Here is a 15,444-nt window from a genome sequence, read left to right on the forward strand (position 1 = left end):
AATATAGAACGAGACTTGTCATTTAATCCCTCAAAAGGGATGCCTTACAAATATCGATGCTGTTGGAAAATGCAAGGGGTTTAATTTTCTTGCTTTTAGTCCAAACAAAGCTCTGGTGGTGTCTGCGCGCGATCAATCTTGGCCGCCAAAAGGTTTGACAGCTACTGGCCCTTAAGAACACATTTAAAGCTTCTTGCTCTTTCCAAGATCAAATGTGGCCGAGAAAAGAGGCAGAGCAAGAAACGCAAGTAAACAAGGAAAAAAGCTGCTTTTAAAATATGCTGGCAGAGGATTTGGCTGCTTGTGGGAAAAGTCCGGTTTTATTTTGCTTCTCAGTGTCTACCTCTGGGTCGGGCTTTTCTTTTTCTTTTCTTTAATTTTTTCTTTTTTTCCTCTCTGGAAAATATTGGGATTAACAGCAGAATGACAAAAAATAGAGAGAGAGGTTTGGACTATAACCAGGCTTTGTGAGTAAAACCTGTGTGGGTGTCTCTATTCTGCACATTTGTTTCTTGTGGTCAGTCTAATACAAAAACCACCTGGAACAAAAAACCTTTGGAAAGAGGACTCGAAATTCTTGGGCAAATCGATTACTGCTGCCTCCAGAGGGATCTTTTAATTGGGCGACTCTTAAATGCAAAAATACAAATTCTCATTTGCAACCTCTACGCTCTGAGGAAGCGGTTGAGTATGGTTTCTGTAAAGAAGGGGCAAAATAGCTTACATTTAATTTTCTTCGGAGTGGGGAGGGGGGCGAAACGCCAAATTCCTTCTCTTTGGACATTTTCCTGAACTTACTTCGTGGTGTTAAAGGATCCCCACAGTAAGAATCACCGGCTGTACCGTTACCTTTTGTTGTATCTAACCTAACTGCTCCTAGGGGTGGGGGGCCGGCTTGAATTTTATAGCGGGCACTCATTTGAAAAGAGCAGCGTCTTGCAATGTTGCAAAAATGTTGCAAATGTTGCTTCCTTCGCCTGCAAAACAATAATCAGTCATTGGTCTGTGTTGGGTAATAATCAGGTTTCAATGAAAAATATCAGACTACATAACCTTTCCTTCCACAGTTACATATCTATATACACAATAAACAGCACGGTATAAATGTATTTGCAATCCCTTTCTCTGACTGAGCATGCTTTATCTATTTATGCAGAAAAGCTCTATATAGATTCACGGATGCATGACAAGGCTTCAGCATCAGGCAAGGATGGTTCTGGGAGCAAGATAAAGCCCAAAGATTAATAATATTTCAGCAGAAGACCAAAATGGCGACATCTTTTTCTGTGCTTTAAAAGATACAGATGGTGAACAGCGTGCGTTATTATCTCACAGCATAGGAATATGTCTTTATAAACGTGCAGGGGTATATTTTACCTAGTCTATTAAGGTCCATTTTGATTTATCTTTCAAGTTTCAATCTAAATATTACAGACATTTCACATGAAAGGAAAAAAAATCGCATTTAAACACACTCTGGCGAGTTTCTGCCTTCCACCTCGAGCCGACTCGGAACGGGGACCCCCGCGGGTGCCCGTTTGGGGCCGGGACAGTCGTCCTTGTGTAATACCGCGTTCCCACACACACCGTACACACGCACACACAAGCACACACATCCACACGCATGCACACCCCCGCGGGAAGAGAGAGAACACAAGACTCCCCTCCCCCACAGCTTCAGGCTGCGGTGGGAAGGGAAGGAGGCTCAGCAAGCACGAAATCACCTCAAAATAAAATGAAAAATAATAATTAAATATATATATATTTAAAGGAAATCAAACAAACAAACAAACAAAATCCGCTTTAAAGAAAAGGGACAAAACGGCGGCGGGAGTGGAAGGAGCCGTGTCCAGAGGCAGCGATGCTCGGCATCCACCTCGCTTTAGCAGGGGCCCTGCCATACTGCCTTTCCTCTCAAGGGCTGGGGGGCTCTGCCGCCCAGCTCCCTTCCTTCCCAGCAGGCGAGCCCGGGGTTCGGCGCCCCTTCAGCACCCACGCGGGGCTTTATTCGGAGCTCTGTTCCCCTGTGCTTCACTCACAGATGCACACACCCGGCCGGCAGACCCGCAGGGGAGCCAGCGGAAGCTCCCCGCGCCGCACCCGAGGACGGTCTCCCTAGAGCCCCGGGGAGGGGGCGATCAGCGCCCGCCCGCCTTCCGCGCCAGGCGGGCACCGCGCAGCGGGCGCAGGAGGAGGCGGTCGCGGGACCCCGCTGGGAAAGGGAGAAAAAAAAGAAATTTTTTTTTTTTTCTAAAGAAAAGGAAAAAAAACAAAAAAGGAAAAAGAAGGGAAAAAAACATCCTTCTCCCTGCCTATAAAATGCTGAAAAGGCGTCGTGGAGCCCTTCGGGTGGGTGAACGGATCCTCGTGTGAGTTTACAGACGAGTTTCCCAACTCCCCACGTCATGTAGGGCTCTCCCTTTCTTTGCGCTGTGAAGAACATGTTCTTAACTCTTTATTATTCAGAATAAAAACTTTATTTTTTTGTTTTGTCCTTTTCTTTTTCCCCCCCAGAACGTGAGCAGCAAGGAATGTATAACTTTCAAAACAAATCTAGCCTTTTCAGCTTCACACGCTTCCGCCTAGCTGGATGTTACAAGCATAAAATATTCAAACCGTGATCTTTTTACCCAGATTTTATTGCATCGTCATCATTATCACCATTTTTAATAAAAGGAGTTATAGTTTCCTTTCAAATGCTATTTCCAATGCTTGCCAATATGTCATCTAACATATGGCCTGGTAAATACCTCCTGAATATTCAGGGTACAGATTTTTTTATATATATATAAATATGAACAAATGGGGATAAATAAAATTTTAAACACTTAGATTACTCAATGTTTGCAAAAAAAAATATAAATAAATCTGAATGTTCACCAGCATACACACATTGAAAGACTTACACGTATTAATAATTGTCCAGGGAGTCCCTGTCCAAGAGCTTTTGATGTCTTTCTTGCTATTTAAAAGAAGTGCAATAAAAAAAATTGCTTCCCCGTGGGATCAATCATGTACGAACAAATTCACATTAAGAATTCCTTTTATAGAAAATTTGTTCATATACCCTGTTTTGATAAAAGTGTAGAAGGTAAAGTATAAAGCCTCTGCATACTCCCAAAGTGAGACACAAGGCTACAGTTCAAGAAGATAAATATCCACTAGTGAAACTATAGAGCAATTCAAGCAACAAATATTGCTACGTCACATAAACTAGAAAACGCTTTTACCAAAGGAAACAAAACCAACCAAAACGAACAAAAGAAACGAGAAGGGGAGGGGAGGGCACATGGCAGGAGGAGGAGAGAGAAGGGAAGGGGTGAGTACTCTCCAAAAGCTGGGGGCTTGGTGTTCCACTTAGTGACTCCTGTCTCTTACAGATGGGTAAGTTTGGGTGCTTCCTGAATTCTTCCCTGAGAAGGATGGTGAGCAGTAAGGTCTGTGTATGTTGGATGCGGATCGCAAGGTCCATGGTGGTGATTGTTGGCCATTGGCCCAGCCCCGCTGTAATCCATGTTGGCAGAGGGAGGAGGATGAGGGAGATGAGTTAGACCAAAGATGGAAGGCCCAGAATTGGTCATGGTCTCCACGTAGTTGCCCCCTACATAGACGGGGCTTCCCTGTATGTGTGGATTCCCATAACCGTTGCCTTGAAGAGGATGAGTATCATATTCAGGTGTTACAGCTGCTGTCCCCGTGTATCTCTTTTGAGGAGGTGGGCAATTATTAAGAGGAGCGGTATACGATGCAGGGATGCCATAGGTGTTTTGATGAGGCTTGTTAAATGGTGGAGGCGACTGGGGCTCGTAAGGGACACTGTTTACTAAAGAATGCATAGAGTTTAGATATCCCCCAGCAGCTGGAGGGACAGGGCTTCTGCTTGGGGACTGTCCTCCTGAAGAGGTCATCATGCCCTTGCCCTTTTGATCCTTTTTGTATTTCATTCTGCGGTTCTGAAACCAGATTTTGATCTGTCTTTCCGTGAGATTGAGCAAATTAGCCATCTCTACCCTTCGTGGCCTGCAAAGGTACCTATTGAAGTGGAACTCCTTTTCCAGTTCTACCAGCTGGGCACTTGTGTAAGCTGTACGGGCTCGCTTAGAGGAGGCTTGCCCTGGAGGGCTTTTATCACCAGCACAACTCTCACCTATGTAAATCACACAAAGAACACAATCAGCACGGTACACCACAACACAAGAACCACAGACAACAGCCAACAACACCAGCACCTGGAGAGTCCGGCTCTTGGATACGAGATAGGTGCGCATGTATGCAACGAGTACTCTCCTCTATGGCATGAGCTGTCATGCCAAGCTATAAACCTCAACAGACCTCCTTCACCTCACTAGTAGCACAATATGACTTTTAAGAATGGCAGCCTACAATGTATCTTGAGCTTTGCATAAAGGAATAGGAAAAGTTTAAGGAAACACAAGTGGAGTTCAGTAACTTTGAAGGTGAACCTATGGCTCTGCTCACATGGTGGGATCAGGGTCTTCAAGAACTAGCTGTTCTCCACTGCTGTAAAGACCTGCTGCCCTCTTTCTCTGAAAAGCCTGATCTATACACATCATCCACAGATGCCTGAAAGCTAGGTATCTACAATACAACATTACAACATATAAGCATTAAATTTACAGTATAGTATTTCTATCATGTCTAGCGTATAGCATAAACATATGGTATTGATTGGGAAGTATAACATACATAGAAAGAACATACAGTGGCTAGGCTTGCATATAGGCACACAGACATGTTTACATGTTACTGCTTTTTAATAAAACAAATATATGACATGGAAGGTTATAAACAGCACTGTTGCCAGAGCTTTAAAAAGCAGACTGGCAAAGATACTTGCTAAAGTTTTGAACACTATTTTCAAGGCACATTTAAGGAAAAGGGAGGAAGAGGTTAGTATAAGTCCAACTCTTAGGCATTGGAGCTATCACTGGTGTTATCGATTTGGGTTTCCTCAAGTAATAAAAGTGTTAATATATACTTCCATCCCTCAAATAACATTTTATGGGCTGAAGTTCATGGCATTCTGGAATGATTTTTGTTTACCAGGCTTGTAACTTTGCCAATCAGCTTGTTAAAATAGGAAGAGGTTCTGACTGCGTGCAGGGCATTGATCCTGCCTGCATGTGATGATGAGCTATTTTATTCCTGTTACACTTCAGCAGAGATAGGTCACTGTCTTATTAATCTAAGAGCACCATGCCAACAAAGTACCTGGGACAGGCCTCTGGCTTAAGGCCTGGGCTGTTCCACACTGAGATGATTTACTAGAGGGGGGATTACATAAGAAATGTGATAGATGCAGAAAGGCACAAGTGGCTTAGCCATAGGAAACAAAATCACTTCAGACCCATCCTGCAAAGTTGGCAAAGCTTTGCAGGGAGTGGTTTGCTCACTGAGCTCCCCTTGAGAGTGGTGGCAATCCCTTTCCAAAGGCTTGAGGGGGTCAGCTTGGAGAGGAAAAATGCTTCCTCCTTTCCCTCCCTGAAGCAAAGGTGAGCAGGGCTGCCCTCCTCCCCGCTGGATGGATGGCCAGCCCAGGGGTACCCAGGGAAAGGGGGAGAGCATGTTTCATACCTGAACTGGAACTGCTGTTTTTCTGCTTTGTGTTTTGCCGAGACTCTTTCATCCATGGGAATATCTGTTTGGACATAGTGGGCGAGTTAAGAGCTGCACTCTTCGTGGGGTTGGCTGGGGCAGAGTTGCTGCTGGCATTTTGAGATGGTGAGGCGGAGGATGGAGGTGGAGGCTGTGCCTGCTGGGCTGGAGCTGGCTGCGGTGGGGCCTGTGGGTCGACGAGGCCAGGGGTCTGGAGAGGCTGGCTGGGAAGGGTCCTCATGCAACTCTCACTGATATCATTGGCCTTGTGGTGGGACACAGAGCTGCCGGGGGACTGGAGGGAGCACGCGGGGCGGTGGTACTCAGTTTCCACAAGTGATGAAGATGGAGGATATTGCTGCTGACTCGCATTATAAGTGAAACCATTTGCTCCTTGGTAGGGGTAGGCACCATAGATTGCAGAGCTGTCGTAGTAGGTCGCTTTTTGCATTTCGTTGTTTCCCAATATTTATTTCACAAACTGACAGGGTCTTGACACCCTCGGAGAATAACATTGGCACCCCTCTGTCACGTGGCACTCTTCCTCCAATGGCCTCTCCGGGCAGACCTGGGGTGTGGGGAGAGCAGAGCAGGGTGAAGAAATGGTACAAATCCATCTTACTTTCAATAGCTAAGTGACATGAAAGCCATAAAAGAAAAAGTGGTCAGCAATATTTAGCAGCATGACTTGGCCTCAGGCGCAGAGCATTTCGATATAAAAGCTGCCTGGATTTACTGGCAGCTACAAATATGTGCTTTGCTGCACCGGGATAGGGGCTTTCTAGGGTTTTTACTTTCTTCTTAAGAAACAGTGCAAAGGGGTTGATCGTTTATCACTGAGAGGCTGTTTTAGTACCAGTCTCTGAGGTAGAGGTGATCGAGGAACCGGTAATGCAAAGGGGCTGGGCTGTTCCTTCATTCCAGTTCTAGGATCAAACTCTCTCCTGTAACCGGGATTGTTTTATTTTCTCTCCAGGTTATGGCTCTCCATACAACTTCAAAGAAATACACGGGCTTGTTCCTATCTACATGTGCCAAGAGGCAGGAGCAGGGTGGAAAGGTTTACTAGCCAGGGATATTTAAACACCCCGATCCCAAGTGACGGATTTCGGCTTGTCTATGAAATGCTCGATGGGAAAATAAACAAAGCCAGCGCCTTCTCCCCTCTGCGCTTGCACCCCACCCCGAGCCGCCCAGGTCGCGCACCCTGGCAGGGACGGCTCCAGGCCGGCCCCGGAGCACGGCTGGGGCCGCCCCGCGCAGCTGCCCGCCTGCCTCCCACCAGCGAGTGGGGCCGGAGCCCCAGCTGCACCCAGAACAGGGCAAAGCTCCCTCGGCCAGGCCAGCAGGGCAGGTTGGGCGCTCGGGCCGCAGTTGGTTTGGGGTTTTGTTTTCAACGGTTATTTTCAAGAGACTAACTTTTCGTGAAATCAGCCAGGTCCTACCTGTTAAAACATGATGGATTGGGGGAAAAAAACACACCAGGAACCTGAAAAACCAGCGTTCATCTCCATGACCACGGCTTGAACTTTCCTTCCAACTTAGCGATAATAGGTTCTGTCTTGGAAACTGCTATGTAATTTGATGTATGAGGGTCACTTTGCTGGGGAGAGGGTGGACACAAACCCAGAGAATGCTTTTCCTGCCTGGGCGAATCCGTTTCGTCCCCCTCCTCTTTTGTCCCCCGTCCTTCTTTCTTTATGGATTTATTTATTTTTTTCCCCCACCAGGTTAAAATCTACAGGTCACCTGCCTGAAAACAACCAGTTAAAGAATCTCCTGCATTCATGAGAGAGGAGACCTGTGCTTAGTCTCCGATCTAGGAGCTCTTTCCACATGCTCTCACGTTGTTCTCAGAAATCAAAGTGTGTTCCTTACCGGCCCCCCCCCCCCCCCCCCCACCTCCTTGCTGACAAACAACCACGTCTTTTCGGATCAGAAGAGCTCACGTTTCTTTTGCCACTTTCCCTGTACTTAACCAGCTGGATACTTTTCCCCCAAACATCTAACGAGGACAAATGCTTAGGGGCGAAAAACCTTACACAACACATGCACCAAACGAGCTCATTCTACGCCTTTCAAGTTATACAAGTTCTTAGAAAACAGTATTCTCTTTGTTAGATCGTAACAAAGCGAAGGTAACACACCTACAGCAGGGCGGCTACCTTGTCACTGCACTAATCAAGCTCTTTGGATGCTATTAAGCTAATAAGGCAATGGAGATCTGAAGACCCCACTCAATTTCCAGCTCCTCTCCTTCCCGATGCTATCGAGGCCTGGTGTGATTTTTCTCAATTCCTTTGAAAGAGAGAATATAGACACCACTACTAGAGGAGAAAGAGGAAATAATGAGCCAGCAGCGATTTTACAAAGGCACCTGCCTTTCATGGTCGCGACATCAAATATTTCGTCTCCCCTGCCCGCTGGGAAGTCTGCCAGCACAGGCAGGGCAGGCAACGCTGAGCCGGGATGCGGGAAGCGCTGCTCCCGCAGCCTCCTGCCCGCAGACAATGGGCAACCTTGCTCCGAAGGCAAAAATATTATTGAGGCTTCGGCAGCCTGCCAGCAAGAGGAGAAAAAAAAGCAATAAAAAAATCATCAGCTACCGCCTTTGGCTTCGCCAAGTTAATCACTTCCTACAAAGTTCTGGAGGAGCGGGGTAACCTGAGGAGCGCCCGGCCATTCCTGGCGAAAGCGGGAATAGCGGGATTAAGAGCGACAAGAATCACTGTAATAACAGCGCCCTAACGGGAGAAGGGGGGCTGGGGGGGAGGTCTGTCACCTCAGCCGGTGCCCGGAATGGGAAGAGCTCTCCTCTCCCCTCGGAGACAAAAGGCCGAGTTTCACAAACACATAGGGCCCCCCAATTTTTGCAGGGCCCAGTTGATCAGCTCCATCTCTATTTGTGCAATACACCTCTCGGCCCTTCACCAACTTCTCTCCCCCCACGCTCCGCCCGGAGACAGCAGATGAAAGCTGCTTGGGGGACGCAAGTCCCCCCCGTTTCCCCCGCTCCCCGCTTAAGCTATTCCCTACCCATCTCCTTCCCTCCACCTCCCCCCTTCCCAAGCACACTACATCTTTGCCCTGTAACCCCCAGCCGAGCCCCAAACTCTGACTCTAGGACAAAAAACCAGGCAGCCCCCCTGAAAGATTTCCTGAAAGATAAAGACAAAGTTGAGAGAAGGAAAGGGGGGGGGGGGGCAGGGGGGGAAGACAGGAGAGAAAGCTGCCTGAACACGAAGTGTAAGGGTATCAGTCACTGCCTGGAAGGAAGCCCCAGCTTGTGAACTCTTCTTGAACCGACATTTAAGTCTACGGTCATAAATCACTGGGACATAAACTCCGCCATTCACGACTGATAGCAGCGTATTTGTGGCCTGCTTACCTTAACTTCTGACGACTGAGGCGGAAGCCAGCATGCTCGCTCTCTCCCTCTCCCTCTCTCTCTTTTTTTTTTTTTCCTTTCAAATTTTTTGGAGCCGACACGACCCCAGGAGCAGGCGGTGCCTGCCCCGGCCCGGTCCCTGCGGCCGCGGGTTGGGCACCGGCTCAGTTCCTCCGCACCCGGCACCCCCCGGCCTGCCCCGCACGGGATGGGGACGGTTCCTCCAGACACCGGCCTCCCTTGATCCCCTCCTGCTCCCCTCCTGCTCCAGGCTCCCCACCCTGCCCCGAGCCGGTCCCCGGCGTGCCGGGATTCCCGTGTGCGGGGCACAGAGGATGGGGTTGTTTCCCAGGGCTTCTCTGGGAAGGGAAGGAGAGAGAGGGAAGGAGAAAGGGTGGTGTGGGGGGAGTGGAGTGGGTAAAAAAAAAATAGGTAAAAAGGAGAAAGGAAAAAAAAAAAAAGAAGGAAGAAAGAAAGGCGGCAGCCTGGGGAAGCCTGGGGCAGGGTGGGGGCTGGGGAGGGAGCGGAGGAGCGCAGCACTGAAGGAGTGCGACCCCCCCGCACCCGGGCGTCACCGAAGTCCAGGAAAATTATGCTAATGAAGACAAACGGCTCTCACAAAGGGTCGTTCGCTTTCACCAGGCTCCGGGGGTGCTGCCGAGGGGGAGCTTGGGTTTGTCCCTCTTACCGGTGGGCTTGGGGAGCGTCTGCGGAATAGCCCCTCTGCCGCTCCACGCCTCCGGGAGCCCCGCAAAGCCCCGGCTGAGTCCCGGGGAGAGGACCAAAGGCCGGAGAGCCGGGGCTGTGTTGGGAGAGCAAACCGAAGCCCACCAGGATCCCTGCTCTGGGCAATGCTTTCAGAGCCACGCTGGAAATCATTAGAGTTACTAATTATTAACTCATGCATGCGTGAGCGCACAGACACACAGATGTACACACAAACACCCCTCGACACCCCCCCCAATATCCCCAGCTCCCGGAACCGGCACAGAGGCGCTCACACACACATACACACACATGTGCTGCACAGGAGATCGGGGTGCCCGCAGCCCGCCGTGGGGACCCGTGAGGGGCAGTCCCGCGTGGACGCGGGCCCGGCGCCGAGCAGATTCACTCCCGCTCATCGGCAGAGCTGGGAAGGGCGCTCAGCAATTCCTCCAGCGCCCTGAGTTTTTGAGGTGGTGGTGTTCACCCCCCGCTTTTTTCGCTGCAACAGAATCACGGCAGCCACCGTGCAAACAAGAACTTAAAGTTGCAGCCCCTGCCCCTCTGGCGGGCGGGAGCAGGACTGTGGGCTTCGTGCATTCAGCTGAGGCTCCGAATAATGCCTAGGTGTAAATTTGACGTTACTTCGTTAATTAAGGCATTACAAATATAAGTAGTGCGGTTAAAGCGCGAGGGAGCCTGGCGTCATCTTAAAGCACAAACAAAGCGAGAGGGAAGCGAGAAATAGAAAGCACTATAAGGCTGGGGTGGCCTCTTACGCATACCAATGGTTTTTGTCATTTATGGCTATGCAAGATTTATGACTTCATGCACCAAAGCTGTAAACAGAGCACTAAAACAGAAAACACTTGCTCCTTATGGCATAAGTGAGAAGGCACCACATGAAAGGGGAAGCAGGGAGCGTAGGAGGAGAGGCAGAAATCCCGCGTATGCGTTTTGCTTCAAACAACCCCTTGAATGTTTCATCGGAAGAAAAAAAAAAAAGTCTTTTTAGTCAATAATCAACCCCACACTTTCTTCTGAAACTGCTGATCGGCCATTCGCCCACTTGCCCGACATAGCGAGCGGCAGATTTGCGCCCCGACGGAGCCCCCGGGCTGGAAAGGAGGATTTGGAGAGGGAAAGCGAGCCGGGGACTGCGGGAACCTGCGGCCGCCGGGGACCAGTCGGTGTGGGGAGCCTGAAGAGAGCCTGGGCCAGCTTTTCCTGGGAGCGTGTTTAAACTTGGGAGCCGACTCCAGCGGGATACAGTGACTACATGTCTGTATTTAAGAAAGGGGAAAGGGAGGTGGGGAGGAGGGGGTCTTTCTAAAACTGAAGGGATTTGCAAGGGACTTTAATCGTGAGAACCAAAGTGGTGCGTAGGAATACTGAAGTGTTTCCTCCATTCGTCTTACTGCCTGCAAAGAGTATTTTGCGAGATTTCGCCTATTAACCCCGTTTCCTCACGCCCCCTCTCTCCCCAAAGAGATCATTTTAAGCATGAGAAGATGATTTTATTTTTTTTTTTTATGTCTCCTATGATGTTGGGATAAGTGTCCCAACGCGCAGAGCCCGCTGCTTTTATCTGTCTTTCACTCCCAGAGGCCGAATATTTTCTTTCTGCTTCATTCCGCGGAAAGCCATAGGATTCAGCACGGGGAAGGACTAGCATCATTTGGGGCCGATTCCCAGGTCAAAAATTGGCTGCTTTTTCTTCCCAAAGGGTTCCACTCTGCGTGACTTCCCTTCCCCTCTTCCCCCCTCCCTTTTAATAGAATTACGTTTAGTTTCCGAATAAAATAATGCCTGTAAAGGGCTTTGTCCTTGGATGCTCCGAAATGGAAGCAGGGAGCACCATAATTCAAGACTGATTTGGGGGGGATCTCTCGTGATGAAATAGCAACGTAGGGAGGTTCTGAAAAAGAGAACCAATTCTAGAAGTGGTGCCTGTCCAAGTAGTGAGAGAGTTAGGAGATGATATTAGCTGCCTTAGAGAGGGTCTGGACTATCGAAGCAAGCCGTGGTTATTCAGAATTATTGTTTCTATTCCCTAACGCTGAAGAATGGTAACGCGCTCTTTGCTATTTGCTTAGAAGGCTGAGTTTATTTACACAACTCCCTGAAATCCCTCTCTCCTCCAAAACTCTTCTTGCTTTCTCTTGCTCTAGAGCAGAACTGTATAATTTATGAGTGTTTTAACTGGGTCAATATGCATCCGAACTGGGTCATAAATCAGAAGAAACGCTGCCAAGTAATTGAGCTGCAATTAAAGCTTGCACTTTGTTTTTGAGGCGCGTTTTGGCCCATTTCAAAACCCGGCAAAGCCAACCTTGGCTTTTAGACACACAACTGGGAGCGAAATAGCTCTCCTTCCCTCCCTGAAGAGGGACGCCTGGTCTGAGAAAGTACAACGTGCTTCAGTATGGTGAGAAGGGGAAAAAGCATTTCTTTGGGTCAGTTCTGCTCTGAGAGAGGCTTAAAGAGCAGGAAAGCAAGAAACCAGGCCAAACAGGTCTCTGCAAAACAGCCGCTAATAGCTCCGGGTGGATATAACCTTTTATTTTGTTTTGTTTTCAGCGGAGTTTTTTATCATAGTTCTCTTTCCTTCCCCTCTCCCTCTCTTTTTGACCCTCTAAAGATGAGTAATTACAAGCACCTAGTGACTGGGTACCAAACGCTGCAGCAGGAATGCGTGGGAGACGCGGAGCGACCTGGAGGAAAGCGAACCCCAGCGCTCCGACTTTCCCCAAGCTGGGACACAAGGGGGAAATGTCTTTTTTTCTGTAGCATTTTGCCCTCCTTGGCTAGTCAACTACTCTCAAATTTTCGAAATTTAGAGTGCATTCTTTATATATAGCTACACACACTTATTTATAAGTGTATGCAAATACTTAACTCTTTTATCCATATTTATGGATATATCTATATTTATGTAAACGACGACATGGATGTGAAATTAGGACTAGCATATATTCTCCTAGAAGATGATTTCCACTCCTCCCCTTTTTATTCTCTCTTTCCAGATTCCCGTTCAGAGAGAGAGGAAAAAAGAACCCCACATTTCCGAAGCTGATTTATTGTTAGAAGCCATGAATGGCTCTTGATTCAGCTCCTTCTCACAGAGGAGAAAAAACGAGAAGCCCCCTCGGCTCGTTTGGAAAAGGGAAGCTTTGCCCCAGAGCTGAGCACCCATGCAGCCCTCCGCAAACGGTAAAAGAAGTACCACCAAAGCATCATAAATAAAATGGCAGCGTGATCACACAGTCATCGATTTACGGAGCGGCAGCGGCCGAATAAATCCCCATAAAACAACAACCGCCACCACACTCGAGCACGACCCCGACCGAGGAGCACTCCCCCAGTCGTGTTCTCCCACTTCCCCAAGTGCATAAATACATAAACAAACACACAAATAAAATAATAAAGTAGTAAAATAAAATTAAAGCAGGGGGAAACATCCAAACACGACAATAAAAGAGGCTTCCCATCTCTAGCAGGTCATAAATAATGATAAGATGGCAATGGAGGGGCTGGAGTGGAGGCAGCTGGGCATCAACAGCAGTGTGGGATCTCTATGGAGAAAAATAAATAAAGCCGCAAACTCTCCCTGCTCTGCTCCCTGTGAGGGGAGAGTTGAATATTTACCGCAGCAAATTGAAACAAAGAGGGAAGCAGCCCGGCTCCGGGTGCCCACACACCCGCACGCACACACACACACGCACTCCCTCCAGCCTCCTCCACTGACCTTTGCCTCGAACAGCCATAACTCACCACAGAAATGAACAATCAACGGAAATACCTTAAAATAAAATCCATCCTTTCTAACGAAGCATTTCGTCCTCTCGGCTCGACAACAACCTTTCCATAAGGAACGAAAGCTGTCAGTAAAACGGCCAGCTCTTGCGGGGACGGTGATGGGGGCAGGAGGAAAGGGAAAAAAAAAAAAAAAAAAAAAAAGGAATAATAGAAAGCAGTGCTTGCTCTGAACAGAAACTGGAAAAGCGTAAACGCAGACGGAGCCAGACCGGGTCTCCACTCCAAATGCCACAATAATGCGCTGTATTATGTGCTCACGTGGTCATACGTCAACTTAAATCCTTTTATTTGAAATAGGGAATCATTGAAGGAACAGGGTTTCTTAGGGCGAGCCTTTGCTTTCTAAAGCCTTAACCCAATGTGTTAAAGGAGAGTTTTTAAGGGAGGAGAAAAAAAAAAAAAAAAAAAATCCAAGACACGCTGATGACTGGGAGGGGGGGAAGAGCGGTTTGGTTCTTTTTCCTCCCACATCAATATTTCTTTGCACAAAGCCCATTGGAAGGTAAGAGAAAATTTTCATATAATATGGGGTTACGCTGCACTGATACTTAGCCTAATTAACCGGCATTTGCTTCCCAGGCCCGCCGCTCTGTTCCACGTCGCGTATCCGCTGCAACCCCCGAAGAAAGCCCAAATCCTAATACTATTATTTCCAGCCCCTTTCTAAGTGGGACGATTACCAGCCTTCCCCCCACTCCCAATCACCTCAGCCCTGCCATTGTAGAGGGCTTGCTCAACTCCCACACACTACATCAGGGCTCCTGTAGAAAGTAAAAAGACCTATAATTACCTGACAAAGGCCCAAAAGAGTCTCTTCTAAGAGGCTAGTTGATATTTGTCCTTGTAACACACTATGAAGAATACACTTTCCTTCACTGGCGTGGCTTTGAATTTCGCAAAACCTTTTGGGACCTTGCTGTTAAACCTGTGCTTACGCATTTCCTATACAGCTAGTTTGAGTGATGCACAAAATTATAGGTTTCTAACGATGAAAAAAAAATTGGGGAAGGGATCTCTCTGCCTAAGGGGTAAAAAATTAAGAAAAAAAAAAAAGAGAAGAGCGAAGTTGCATGCGGCCCTCGAGCCAGGCAGCTTCGCCTGTGTGCAAACACACCACATCTTCCCTGTAGGACTGTTTAACTTGTGCTATTGACACAATAAGCTAAACAAACAGAAGAAACCCTCAACTCACATAACTTTTCTGGAAGGAGTCGAAGAAAATCAGATAATTCACGCTTTTAACTTGTTCCTGGTCCAGTTCTGTGACTCCAGCGTTTTGCATCGTGATGAATATACCCTTGTCTAAATCTTCCCACCTTCCCCCATGAACCCAAAGAAAACTTCCAGCTAACTGCATACCCCCTCTTACTGTTTCACCTGCACTTCACTGAAGAGTGGAAGTTTTCTTTTTAAAGGTGATTTTTAGTGTTATGAGCAAACCTTGGGCACTCCCGCTTGACTAGTAAAAGTGGGCCACTGGAATTTAAACCCATCAGTAACAATGTGTAGTAGTGGACACTGCAGCAAAGTCAGCATGACATTACAGCGAAGGAAGGATTTGCAATTTTTCATAAGGAAATGACTAAACTAGTAGCAGGGTACACATCTATTATCCCTCACTAAGAACTGGACTAAAACCTTTATAGACCTTTGAAAAAGAGAGAGCATTTGATACACACAGCATGCCCAAGTCTGTAGCTATCAGCACAACTGGGACCTCCACAGCTCTTGTACTTAATGTAAACCAAGGCTGATATTTACTCGAGATGGACTCACAGCACTTTTAAATACTGTGCGCTTAGATTCCATAAAAGAAACACACAGAGAAGTTCTTCCGCAACAATGAAACTGGAAATAATGGGGAACGAAGCAGATGTTGAAAAAAGCAGAGCGAGTCTTTCTTGGAGCTGTTGTAG

The 15,444-nt window shown here is 47.8% G+C and overlaps 1 protein-coding gene across 1 annotated transcript; it reads right to left on the reverse strand.

The window, feature by feature from the left end:
* Positions 1 to 3,374: 3,374 nt before the first annotated feature.
* HOXA3 (homeobox A3) lies at positions 3,375 to 6,067 on the reverse strand (the record flags this gene model as incomplete). Its single annotated transcript, XM_080610337.1, has 2 exons — positions 3,375 to 4,147; positions 5,596 to 6,067. 2 exons carry the CDS (start codon positions 6,065 to 6,067, stop codon positions 3,375 to 3,377), a joined length of 1,245 nt encoding a protein of 414 aa, XP_080466463.1.
* Between the last annotated feature and the right edge of the window lie 9,377 nt (positions 6,068 to 15,444).

Source organism: Psittacula echo (genome assembly GCF_963264785.1).
Source record: "Psittacula echo genome assembly, chromosome: 2".
In the NCBI taxonomy this organism is placed as follows: Eukaryota; Metazoa; Chordata; class Aves; order Psittaciformes; family Psittacidae; genus Psittacula; species Psittacula echo.